This window comes from Buceros rhinoceros, unplaced genomic scaffold (genome assembly GCF_000710305.1).
Source record: "Buceros rhinoceros silvestris isolate BGI_N320 unplaced genomic scaffold, ASM71030v1 scaffold422, whole genome shotgun sequence".
NCBI classification, from domain to species: domain Eukaryota; kingdom Metazoa; phylum Chordata; class Aves; order Bucerotiformes; family Bucerotidae; genus Buceros; species Buceros rhinoceros.
In genome coordinates, this window is record NW_010400416.1 from 26,024 (window position 1) to 39,362 (window position 13,339).

A 13,339-nucleotide genomic window follows, 5' to 3' on the forward strand; every position below is an offset into this window, starting at 1 on the left:
TACTTACCCAAAGGTGCTCTCAAAACACCTACACGTGTGCTGTGCCTTTGTAGCAAGACATGGCTCATCAGCAGCTCCCAGCAGAGCAGCAGCCCCAGCCCAGCACAGCAGCCTGTCTCCCTGGGCAGCAGCTTACTCTCAGCTTGCCTGGATGCAAGCACCCTGCCACCCTGCATTGGTGAGATCCAGGGCCCTGGTCCTGCCAGAAGTGCCTGATGAGCAGGACCACGTCCCCGTGAAGGCACTGGCTCCGTGCAGGCTCTTATGATGAAACCTCTTGCTTTAAACAGGACGTGTTATGCTGCTGTTCCGTAGGGCAAAGGCAGAGCCAGGGCACTGCTGTGCCTTCCGAGCCCTGCAGCTTGCGCAGGACTTCAAACTGGCTCGGTTAAAATAAAAGTTCTTCATCCCATAATCACCAGTTGTTTTTCTAATTTTACATTAATCCATGCTTTTGCTATGGAATGGCTGAGAAGGAGAGAGACAATGCACGTATATAAAATACACGTGAAAGACATTCTCCCCTTTTCCACACTTTCATCTGTGACAAAAGCAGCAACACAAAAGCTTAATTTTACTCCAATTGTTCTGATGGAACAATGAATTTTATGAAACATTTCAACTAAATTACTCTAAGTAAACAGGCCTTGCAAAATAACTTTGCCCAGTTTATTAACCAGGCATGGAATTAGTTAGGGTCGTTCCATACCAAACAATAAAATCTCATTTGACAACCACGCCCCTGCTGCATTTAATAACACGTGCCAAGTCTCTTCATCCCACCTGCGTTATATTAACTAGTACGAGCAAATGCTAAATATCTCCACCTTCATATTATCGGTGTTTATTATCCCAGTACCACTTCACACAAACCTCAGGTTTCAAAGGAAACATGACCCACTTGGACAGTGCCTGGCACAACAACACCCCCAGCCTCCAGACGTGGCTTTAACGCAAACATCAGCACCATCAGCCCGTCCTCAAAGGCAAGTGGTAAGAAAAGGTTTTTCCAACTGAGGTCTGGGTTTATCTCTGGACCCAGGGATGCAGAAAGCTCAAAATCTTTTTTCTGTCGTTTATTGTCCCAGTTGTCATTACTGGATATCAGGTGTGCTTTTACGTGTGACGCCTGAAGGGCTCTCACCCACCTGAGGTGTTTCGTACCCCTATATTATGGTAGGAAGGGGCTGGGCTGCCCAGCAGTATGAAAAGTGCAAGAATGTCCTCACACAACTTTACTTTTCACCTATAGACAGGTCAAGCTCCTCGTGGGACAGCTCTTGTCTTCTGCTCCCTCCACCTCACTTCATGCAGCCCCCGCTAGATTTTGGCCTCCACTCAAAGTCTTGGTGTAGCTTAAGAAAGGAGGTCCAAGAAGGATTAAGGAAGGAAAACAGACACATTGAGATCAATCCTTCAGTCCTTTAAAACCCCACAGAACAACCACTGGAAGAGTCAAGAGGTTCAGGCTATGTTTTTAAAAGTATTTGTTTTCAAATGCTTTCAAACCTAAAATTTGCAAAAGACAAAAAAAAAATTAGGAAAATTCAGGAATTCACCACTGTCCACCTGTGAAAACCGAACTGCAACAGTGACTCATTTTCTGTTTGTAAACGTATTATCTTACCTTTTTTAAAAAGTTGCTCATTAATAGACTTAGAAATCGCTCTAATAGACTTTGAAATTGCAGTGGAAATGACTTACTGCAATTCCAATTTAGAGTTAAATGCAAGTAAATACAGAAAAAAAATTACGTCCAAATATGTTTACATACAAATATTCCAAGACTGGCCTCCTGGTCAAGTGGAAATACGTAACTAAATGCTATTCAATAATTGTGTTCTATAGTGAAAAACAACAATTTTATTTCTTTCTGGAAATGTCCAATCCAGGGTCAAACAAGAGTGATATTTGTATCTGGGTATATAATTATGTCTTTATGAATGACATACTAATAATCTTTCCCCCTCTCCCCATGTGTTGTGTAAGATCAAGAAAACCCATTAGCAAGCCATGCTAATATAGTATCAGGAATCTATAAAAACTAAAATTACAGAAATCAATCCAAACGAGTAAGCCTCAGTCATTGTCAGAGTCTAACATCCTAAATAACTATAAAAGCTACTGCTTTAAGCTGAAGTTTATTAGCAATAACACAATTTCAGAAGTACAGTGTTAACTAATTATTAAGATTATTTTATTCTACCGTGACGTGACTCTACAACCAGCCTAGCTCACTTTTTTGGGTTTTATTAGCACATGAGAATCACCAAGCTCTGGATTATTCTGCAGTTATTCAATGTAAAATTACTAGGACTGCCTCACTTAACATTTCCAGCACTCTGGAGGTTACACCTCTGCTTCTAGAGGCAGAATCTAACAAGTTCGTGTCCAAAATAATTCACTGCAAATTTCAGCATAAAGTAACCAAAAGAAGCTGGCTAGGAATCTTGTTAGCTCCATAATATTTTTAAATTCTTTCAAATATTTCTGCAGTTCTTTGTTATTAATAATAAAATTAATTTTTATTAGTAATGTTATTCATAGCACTTGACGCAGAAACATCAAAGTCAAGAAGATACAGTATGTATCATAGGGTAAAATGAAACCTAATAGATCAGCAAATTTAGTCTCCTAAACATATTTTTGTTCTAGCTGAGAAGAAAAATTCATGACCTGTTGAATTTTTCCTCAGCCAGCGCTCAGACACTTACCATTTCAGCTTTACATCCTGAAAGACCAGCCGACTAAGGAGACACATTCCAAAAATATTCCAAAATAAATCAATGGCTTTTGCTAGCTTGGCCCATGAGTTTACTCTCAAGGACGATATACCCCAGTTCCTGCAGAACTGGAATGCAGCTAAGAATGCAGTAATCACTGTATTCAAGAAATCCCAAACAAAGTCAAAGTGAACAATCCAGGCTTCCAAATAAGTATGATCAGATAGGGAAGAAAAACAGAGTACTGAAACACATCTGCTTGAATTATTCTCCAAAACTGGGCCAAACTCTCTGCATCACTGTGTAAGAATTTGTTTATGGCCAGGAGTAGCAATCATAAGTCAAGCACCTCATGAAAATTAATACTATTCTTTGCTGGAAAAAGAACAACCTTATGGTTTTCTTAGAATGACTGTTCTCCTTTTCAATAAAGACACGTCTACCAGTGAATTTAATCGTGTCAATATACAATGACTACACACAACTCTGCTCGTACAGTTTCCAAGCCAAGAGGGAACGAGACGTGTATGCACGACCATGACAGAAGAGTAATGTTTCACAGCATCCCAGTGGCAGCCATGGCGGGGTTGCAGGGTACGTGTGAATTGGAAGTTAATCTCCAGCCTAGTCTCTAACACGACACCAGTTACAGACACCGTAGTCACACACACACGGCTGCTTCCAGTGCTGCTGGTGGATCTCTGCTACAAACTTTGCTTGTTTAGGCAAAGCTCCCACTTCCTGAGGCACTTTGAGCAAAAGCTCTTATTTCAAAGAAGCCTCCTGAAGAAGTCACTTGCCAAGGACCATATCACCTTTCCTACATTTTCCGATTGCTGTCAAACATTTACAGCTAATACTCTCTCCTTTCCTAACAACAAAACCCCAGCTTTGCAAGCCAGAGTGCTACCGTGGTGTTGTCTATCAATTCCTGCGTGAAGCAAGCCTCTTCAGCACAAAGTTTCTTGAGTGCTCTCCAGATTGATAGGAACTCCAGCTTATTTTTGCTTAAAGAGATTTGACAGCTTCTAACAGCCACTTAAACTTTGATGTCCCATGGAAGCCCCCCAGCCTATTTTTGAAGCATCTGTTTCTAAAATTTCTGGACTCAGTAGTGCCAAGAAGAAGCGAGGCCTTATTAACATCAGATTGGCTCTCTGCTGCACTAGAATTTGCCAAGTGCTTTCCAACAAAGCTGCAAGATGACTTTAAGGTCTTTCATGCTTCTGAGACACCCTTGATGCCTCCAGCTGTGGCCATGAGAAAAGTCTGTAAGAGGACCCAAGACCTCATTCATCATTTCTGAGCATGTAATGGCAATGTGATTTATGGAAAGAAAAAAAAAAAAAAATCTTCATCTTGAGGGAGAGTCTGCAGTTGAGCTTGCAGAATTCCATACAAAACCCAATAGAGCTACGCTTAACAATACAGTTAAAATTTACTACAAACAGGAAATCCTAACTGCTCAGCAAATACATAATGTCTGTACATAACATTAAAACCTCCTCTGAATTCTCTCTACTTCAAGCCATCACCCACAAATTGGTATTTTAACCTCGATTTTCCCGACGGTGTAGCTAATAATAATAAATCACCCCCACTTGTAAATGTGACTGGCAGAATATTCTTTCCTATTGGAACAGAACTACTTGGAGTGTGAATGTTAAGAAAATTCATAAAGTCATGGAATAAATTTTCAGAGACCAATACTGAAAAAGTACTGTCCTAGAAATGTTTATCCTTTCCCAAAATTAACCACAAGCACCTTCTCTACTTAGATTTGGTCTGCGATGGACAAAAGTTTAAGGTAGTTTTAGCTATAAGGATTCCTGAAATGATTATCTTTGTAGTTTAAAAGGATGAGTGCTACTGACCCAAGACTGATGTGATCAAGACCATCATCAGCTGGTTGAGGAAGACTAGTCCCTACATCCCATCATAACCTCAGCCCCGTTTTTATTCATGCTTTATTCACATAGAGATAGAAAATGAAGCCTTTCTCTCTAATCACCTTCCAGCATCAGTCTCCTGGGCAAGGGTGAGGTGCAGAGGCCGTGCAGTTCTAGAAGAAACACGTAATTATCACCCCAGTTAGGGGGTTGGGATCAGGCCCTACACCTGTACTACACTCCTTATATGCATTCTTGGACAATTGACTCATCACTTCGTGCCCCAGCTGACACTCTTTAGAACAGAATTTATCACTCCTCCTCCTCTCCCTTTGCCTGTTGAGTGCAGACAGTAAGTTCATGAAAGCAAGGAATTATCCTTAAAGAAATCAACCTTGTTAATTCCCTGATAATCAGAGAAAACTCCTCACAGCACAGCATCATTTTTGCATGGTTTGCAAACAAGGACAGAGGTGAATCTAGTTCCAAACTACTTACTGCGTTATCAGAAAATGAGGGAAAACCCTGTGCAGTTTATAACTCAGACCCACAAGTGTCCAAGGCAAGCGAACTCGTGTATCGTGTATTACCAACAACAGCCCTCGTCCACATCAAAACCCCTTCTGGTCCCCACAGCTCTCGCCTTCCTCCCCAGCACAGCCTGCCATCCTCTCTGCAACGTTCCCCAGTTCCTCCCACATTCATACCCCATCCCCCTTCAGAGCTCTCTCTGTAGAAAGCACTCATATCATCAGCACCTTCTCTCCCAAATGCACCTCCAAATAGCCTACCTCCCTCCCACGACTCCTTGCATGGCTTTTACGCACAGCTGGGAGAAAGGCAACACGAGCTGTGGCTGCCTCCAAGCATGTCTTTGCTGCCCAGCCAGCCCAAAGGAGGATGCCTGACACCACCTTTGCTGCTGGCAGATCGAATGAATGGCGTGGGGTGCTGCGGGAGGCTGTGAGTTGCACACACTTGTTTTGGAAAGCACTTCAAAAATTGTAAATCCTCCCCCTGTAGAACCCAAAACATGTTACAGCCAATGTCGGCTAGAGCAGGACATTCAGGCCAAGCATGTTTCATGGATGAAAGATGACCAGGAGTCATCTCTTTTTAAGGGCAACACCACATTCATCCCAAATGTTAAGCTGAGGTTTCTGTTCTTAGATGAAAGAGCTTTGATCACGCAATGTCACAGTTTTCTCACTGCTCTCACAATAAAATTATCACTTCCAGGAGATTATCTAATGGTCACATTAAGCCTTCCTTAAAATTTCTGTTCTCTTCATGTGACCACTACTCCCCCCTCAAATTCCACTATTACTTCACCTCGTTTTTCACCTGTCTTGAGAAAGAATGTTCTTCCTGAAGAGAAAAACTGTAAGTCTTCAGAAATATTAAGAGCAGGGGTTTTTTCAAATTATTATTTTATCCTGTCTCTAATCATTTGATTACGCTAGGCTTAAGGGCAGATGGCATCTGACAAGGGTTGGGTTTTTGTTCACTTAGGGGTTTGCTTTGGGGCTTTAAATATTTCTTCAAACAAAATTTACCAACTTACACAGAGATTACAGTTCAGGTGAGAGTCTCCAAGTTATTCTGCTGAATTACACCTCAAGAAAAGGAGCACTGTACAGAGCAGCCCTGTAAACCCTTGAGATCACCATCAGGCAGCACTGAAATGCGAGGCCTTTCTTCACGCATCACTGCTCATGGCAAAATTAAGTCACACATAGCACACACAGTCATGTGGCAAAGTTAACTTCAGCTGGCCTCACGTGACAAATTGCTCAAGAAAAAGTCAAAATCTAAGTTGTTATCAAAAAAAAAAATTCCATGTAATGAAATTATCTTCTCTATCAGTTAGCTTAGTTCCTTCACATCATCCATTCTGACTGAATTATTACAGTTCCTACAATGAGAACCATTAGCAATCCCAAAATTTATATTCTGCACTCATTCTAAACAAATATGGGTAATTACATTTAGGGAATATTTAAATCCAGGTGTTAAACAAAAAAATCAAAATGTAATTATTTTGTGCCACCTGTTCCCTGTACATTTAACAGGAATTTTATAAATAGTTTGAAGGCACAACTCTGTGGTTCTGCTTTGAACTCCTGTGTGATGCCGCTAGCTATTTCCTTAAAAATCCAGATCAGAGTAACTATGCAATATTAACCAAAAGGCAAATGTTCATGGTTTTTAGTAGTTTTTAAATTCTCCTGCAAATAATTGTCATTTTAACTATAAGGTGCTAAAAAGATTTATTCGCCAAAGTTTACAAAAGTAGCCAAAGATTTATCTCTGACAGATGACTGTAAATACTGCAGATAGTTGCTACAGTCAAAGCACTCGCTCTCCTGGAGAAAATAAACAGTTGGAAGCTTTCAATATTGCTACAATTCGAGTAACCCATCAGGATTTGAGGCCATTTGAAACAGGAATCAGATTCACCGCAGAATGAGGGGGGGAAAAAGAGGGAGGGACAGAGGATGGGAGTGGGGTCTCTTACATGACATCTCTTAAGCACACTAAAAATATTTTAATTAGATGTACAAGAAATTAATTTGACAATGAAATGTAGCATTGATTAAAACTTAAACCTTTGACTCTTTTCAACAATATACTTGAACAAGACACAAACCTTCTGCATGCTGTAACACGAGAAAGACAGACTCCTCGGAGATGATGTACTTGTGCAGACACACCATGTTGGGCACGCAGCGGGGGATGATGGTTGTTCTGCTCCTGCTGCACTCACTACTTTTCCTTAGACCCTGACAGAGAACAAAAAGGTCAGTTGTACCCTCAGTTGCCTTTGGAGCCTGCTGTGCTCTGTGTTTATCAACCAAACTAATCTATCCGAGTTACTCTGGGCTTCAGAGAAACCACTCATCTGCTGCTCTATGCCCCTCAGTCCCCCGAGGCTGTGCTGATGGCATCTGGCGCATTTCCAGAGAACAGAAGATGGCACAAAGCTGCCATTAAAATCAATTACATGGGTCAATGTTTTTATTAGAATCTCTCTCAAACTAAGTCATCAGGATGACACTCAGTTATTTCCCTGTGACCTTTTTTAAAATTTTATTTTTGTGTGTGACCAAAAGACACTATTAAAAAAATCCAATTCGAGTTCTAAAGACAAAAGAATGCCTCAGCCTTATAGGTAATCCTCACATCTCCATTGTACTTTACCAAAGACAACGACCACCACAACAAAAAAAAAAAAAAAGGAAAGGATTAGTCTCCTTGAGAGGTAATGATTTTTGGGAGGTAGCACAGAGATGAAGTTGCCAGAAACTAAAAAATTGATGTGGGAGGGAGAAAGGGAGGGGAGAGAGGAAAAGGGAGGAAAAAAAATTATGTCAATAGTGTGACCTATTACAATATTGATAAACATAAGCAGTTATATGGGAAATTCAATGTTACCCTATCTGCCAGTAGATAAAGAGAGGTTCTAATACACGATATTCACACACAATCCTTTCTGAGGAACAAACAGGTTTTCTATACCCTGCACATTCTCAAGAAAATTTCAGAGGCCAGATGCATGAAGTTAAGATAGGCTTGTTAGCCAGACCTGCAGCAAAGTAATGAAATGTTAACAACTAGTTAGAGCTCCATGTTTGGGGCACAGTTTTTCAGCCCTTCCTCCCATCCCACGTGGGATTCGCATCAAGGGGAGTCAGAAATAATGGCCACAATAACAATACTCATGCTAAGCTAATTCTCAGCACTACAGATGCTCTGAGTATACCGGGATCTTCGCCTGAGCACCTTCTGAAACACAAAAGGGTAAGGTGAAAAATTTTATTCTGACCAATTAACTATTTGTTAATTCAATTGCTGAGCAGCGCTGAATTCAGCTTTCACAGCCTATCGATGTAAAACACACAAAGGCAATTTTGAATAACACCGGTCGCCCATTTCATCCAGGAGCCACTGTGGCCAATATCATATTCTTCAACTAAGGGAAGACCAAACACAGTGGTGTGGATGAACTTGGTCTAAGGAGAATTTTCACCTTTAGCAGCAGCCTGCACATGCAGCTGTAAAGCCACCGGGGCTTTACAGATGTTCTAAGCAGCACACTGAAACTGTCACTCTTTACCAAAGCCTGCCAAGGTGTTGGCCTCAATAACCAGGAGCAACTGAAGAGGGTAAACCATCACATCTGAGCACTAGAGACTTACAGAGAAAGGAGGGGAAACACCAACAAAGAGAATTCCAGTGCAGATAACAGGGATACATGTATTAACATGACAATATATCACTGTGATAACTCTCTATACATTAAATGCAAATTGGTCTTTGTGTGGTGGTGTACTTTAGGAGGCCAAACTGTTTAAAGGAGTAATAAAAGACTTATCTTACCTTCAGTATAAAAGTCTGCTGTGTTCTAGTGTCCATTACAAGCAAAACCTAAGGAAAGCGTTCAGAGAAACATGTAAGATTCACACAAGTTAACAAAACACAGTTCTTAATTCTAATGTTGAATATTCTTACCAAGGAAGTGATATAAGTAATGATTAAAAAAAAATTTAAGCCCTGCAACATACATGTGATAACCAGTCTATTTTTAGGAAGGAAATGTGATTGAGGATAGAGATCTCCAGAGAACTACTGGAATGCCCCCTGGTTCCCAGTCAGTTAACTTAGAGCATGAATCCTAACTATCTTAGCAACAGAAATAAGCAGTACTTTATAATTACAGCAATAATCCAGCAGAACCTAATTTAGAGAAGTGCAATGGTAACATCAGAACGAGGCACAAAAAGTAGCCTTCACATGGCATTACCTTCCTGTGTCGTTTCACCGGAATCCTCACTGTACCTACCTTCCCAGGGCAACACTTTTCCCCACCAGGCTTCCTCCACATCAACCGCGTGTTGCCAACCAGCGTGTTACCAGAGAGGGGGGTTGTGGGTTTTGTTGGGTTTGGGATTTTGGTTGGTTTGGGATTTTTTGTGTGGCGGGGGTGGCTACATACCTGCTTTTTCAGGAAGCCAAAAGCTGGCCACACAAAAAGGTTTTATGAACTGTATAGTCACTGCTGCCTCAATTCCTCCTCTGCCATTTCTGTTTTGCGTTCATAAGCCACAACAGAGTGGCTGCAAGAAAGTCCCTTTGTGCTACTGTACACTAGTATTAAGGTAACAACAAAAAAAGAGGATTTTTTTTTTTAGGGAGAAAAGAGTGGATGGATTCACTGCAGCGAAGGACAACAGCTACAACTGCAGAGAGCATCTGCCAGGAGCGCACCGCCTCTACAGAAAGCACTTTAAACACAGCACAGCAATGACAGAACTACTAAATAACAACCACTCTCTTAGCAAGCTCCATTTGTTTGTGTGTTGAAAACAAAATAAACAAAAATACAAAGGTGTATATATTTTGGGGAAATTGCATCTTTAGGAAGCTGGAATTCTCCGCCTCTCCATCTTCAAAACACCTTGGCTCAGGAATTAATCGTTGTTCAACTCCAACACCACAGATGTACTTGAAGAGCACCAGCTGCACTGAGCAGCACAAGCTCGACCCTCCTCTAGCACCAAGAGCGTGCACTCACCGCTTATCTACAATAGACACTGAGAACTCACAGTATAAATATTCACATAGCGTTATACCAAAATATTTAGGCTGAAAAATCAAACACTTAAAGGGCTGCAAATGCCAGCACTGGAGTTACCAAATTTGAGTTGAATAGGCAACACGTAGCAACTCCAAGGCAACAGACAAGACGCAGTGAAGATCAAGTCAGCTCACGGTAAAAAAGACTTCTTGCAGAGGAATGACATGTCACACGGTGTTGGATTCATCAGTGACAGAAGGACAACACAACCCAGAGTCTCCCTTACATCCCTGCTGTGTGGGACAGCGATGCAGCCATGCCCGCTACTTCTGAAAGGGTGATGTCTCACCAAATTTCCCCAGAAGAAATAAAGTGACGGACACCTCTCCACCCCACAGACCACCTCTTTTGCCAGGGCTGCATGTGTTCTATATCTTCAGGCGAAAAAAAAGTATTAAGGGAGTTGGTGTCATTGAGATTTTTTGACAAAGGAAAGACATACAGTTTCCATGTCAAGGGCACGGTAAGGAAAGGCACATGTCTCCAGACCACTGAATTTGCTGAAGAACTTCTCAGGCCTCTTCCCCAGGGCCTTCCAGAAACATTGGAAACCAGCTGGATAAATAACAACGGTAAAACTGGTTTTGTTGTCCTTCTTTAACCATAAGGTAAAAAATAAAAAAAAAACCAAATTAAAAAAACCACACCAAACAAACAATAAAGAAAACCAAAAGAACAAGAGAAAAATAAAAGCCACTTTACAGAAGGTGCCAAAAGAAGATCTAAAGGGTTCAGAAACAACTACCTTTACAGTCACTTTCCCCCTTCTCCCAAGTTTGTTTGTAACTAGACACTGTTCACATTGAGGCAATAAATACGAGAACATATGTGATTTTTTTTTAAATGTGCCCTTTGACTGTCAATATCTCCCAAACAGGTGTTGGCTAAATGATTATAAATTGGCCTCTGGATACACCTCTTCAACTGAGCCGTACAGGACTGGCGATAATATAATTAGACCTCAAAACATCAGGCTGGTGAATGCTTTCCATCTGTTTGGCAATAATGTTTAGTTAACAATAGTCTTTAAAGAAGCACCTTCAACTTCAGTTCTTAAAGTTATTTATAGGGCCATTCTTAACACACCAGCACTCTTGCTAACAAGAGCTTTAGCCACTTGGAAATTATTAGCCATACGGCTGAATATGAAAAGGAATGGCAGCATTTAACATCTGTATCTCTCCAGATTTACAAGCATCAACCTCATTTAAAGTCATTTCTTAATGAACAGTTCCGTGGTCTGTATTAATATTATAGTTGCATGCACAAAGATCATAAGGAGCCAAACATTTTTTTAATACCAACAGTAGGCCCATCAGTAATGAAGCTGTCAGCATAAAGGACAGAATAATAGCTTCTTTAACCCTCAAACAGGATTTGTTCATTTGTGGAGTAGAAGACACCAATTTAAAAACTGCTCATGGGTTTGCTCACCTTTATAAAGACAAAAATCTAATTTGGTACTAATTTGATACAATTGTCTTTCCAATAAAAGGCTCCTAAAGCCATCTTTTATTCCATGATAAAACAACTGCTATAACTAAAACTGTCATGAAATAATTACCTTTGATAGCATCCCTTATTGCACAAATACAATTAATGTATTCCTCCCTTTCATTTTTCACACTTGCTTATCAGCACTGTATTAGCATACGGTGTAACAGAACAGATTACGGAGCCCTCGCCCTATAAGACGACGTATAGGATGAGTCCCGCTAGTGCGAATAAAGCAGACAACAGGTCCCTTTAGGGCTACCTTCATCTGTTGTTATAGGACAAGAGCAAAATTAAAGCAGCAGCTACAGTTTAATAACCGTAATTACAACAAATAATATTTGTGTGCCTTTGAGGTTAACCACCTAGATGGACTAACCAGTCTTACTAAGCAGTTTCTTTCTTTCTCTTCCCCATCAAGCACCATACTTTCCCCCAGGGATGATCATCTACAGCTCCACTTCATTTCACAGAAAATTATTTCTTTGCTGATTCAGTATGAAACTTTCGGAAAGACAGTTTGTCTCAAAAGGGAGTCTAAGACACCCAGAAAGAGCCATAAAGTAATTTCAGAAATTTACCTAGTGATGCTCCATTTGGCCCTGGCAGACTGCAGACTTTACACAAGCTCACCAGATCGAAAACCTGCTTCAAGGAGAAACAGCCTGCACGCACGTTGCAAAAAGTTGGTTAACCAGATTCACCCAAATAACTGAGGGACTACATGAATGAATAAATCACTGTCAGAAAACTGACATTTTGGGAAGGGACAAGAGAGGGTCACAAGTTTATCTGCTCGACTTCTCACATATCCAGAGCAAAGGTGAGCAGCTCTTGGATACGTTACCAGGCTGCTGCAAAAGCGCGTTAACAGTAGCCTGCCACTGACCCAAATGGTAGCTTATTCTCCTCACCTCATGCTTCACAGCCAATTTCTAGCTAGTAGTCCTATCCCAGCAAGTCTTTCCTGTTTGCATTCCTTCACACTTCTCTCCCATCGCAAAAGGGAGGGCTTCAGTAATTCTTTTTCTAAGATTTCTTTTTAAATGCAAAGTGACAAGTCTCCACCCTTAACAGCCGAAGGGGACAAAACAGGACTCCACACAGCAGTCCCACAGCAGAACTCTGTTCTTCTTCAGGGCAGGTCACACAGAATGCTCGCGTTCGACTAGGCTGCTCCAGGCTTGCGTAAGCTGAAGGAACCTGTTTCACTGACGACGACTACTGTGTAACGTGTAATCTTTAATGCCTCCCAACAACGAGCTGTCTGCTATAACATTTAGCAGCCTGTCTCAGAGGGGAGGGAGAAGATTGCACAGCTGGGCATCCCTGAGGCTGCGACACAAAAGGAGACAAGGCAAGATCCTATTTGTAATACTAATGCACAAATGGAGTCAAGATCTGCCTACCACGCTGGCTTTCAAGGCACTGTTGCTTACTCATTCTTTCCCTGTTTCTCTGCACTAATGACCACCTCAATCTGGCCAAAACCACTGACAGGCAAATAGCAATTGCCAAAAAAAAAATATATATACATATACTGTAAATAAGTGTCTTCAGCAGCACAGACATCCCCATTTTGTACAAGCGCTTGA

General features: G+C 41.1%; 1 protein-coding gene across 6 annotated transcripts in view; it reads right to left on the reverse strand.

Moving 5' to 3' along the window:
* Window positions 1–13,339, reverse strand: part of RPS6KC1 (ribosomal protein S6 kinase, 52kDa, polypeptide 1) — an 82,074-nt gene that overhangs the window by 19,557 nt on the left and 49,178 nt on the right. For all 6 annotated transcript variants that reach the window (XM_010131823.1, XM_010131824.1, XM_010131822.1 and 3 more), the window contains 2 exons: window positions 8,993–9,040; window positions 7,263–7,395 (listed from right to left, as the gene is read on the reverse strand). In XM_010131823.1, coding sequence (XP_010130125.1) covers window positions 7,263–7,395; window positions 8,993–9,040 — 181 coding nt within the window. The remainder of the gene's footprint in view (window positions 1–7,262; window positions 7,396–8,992; window positions 9,041–13,339) is intronic.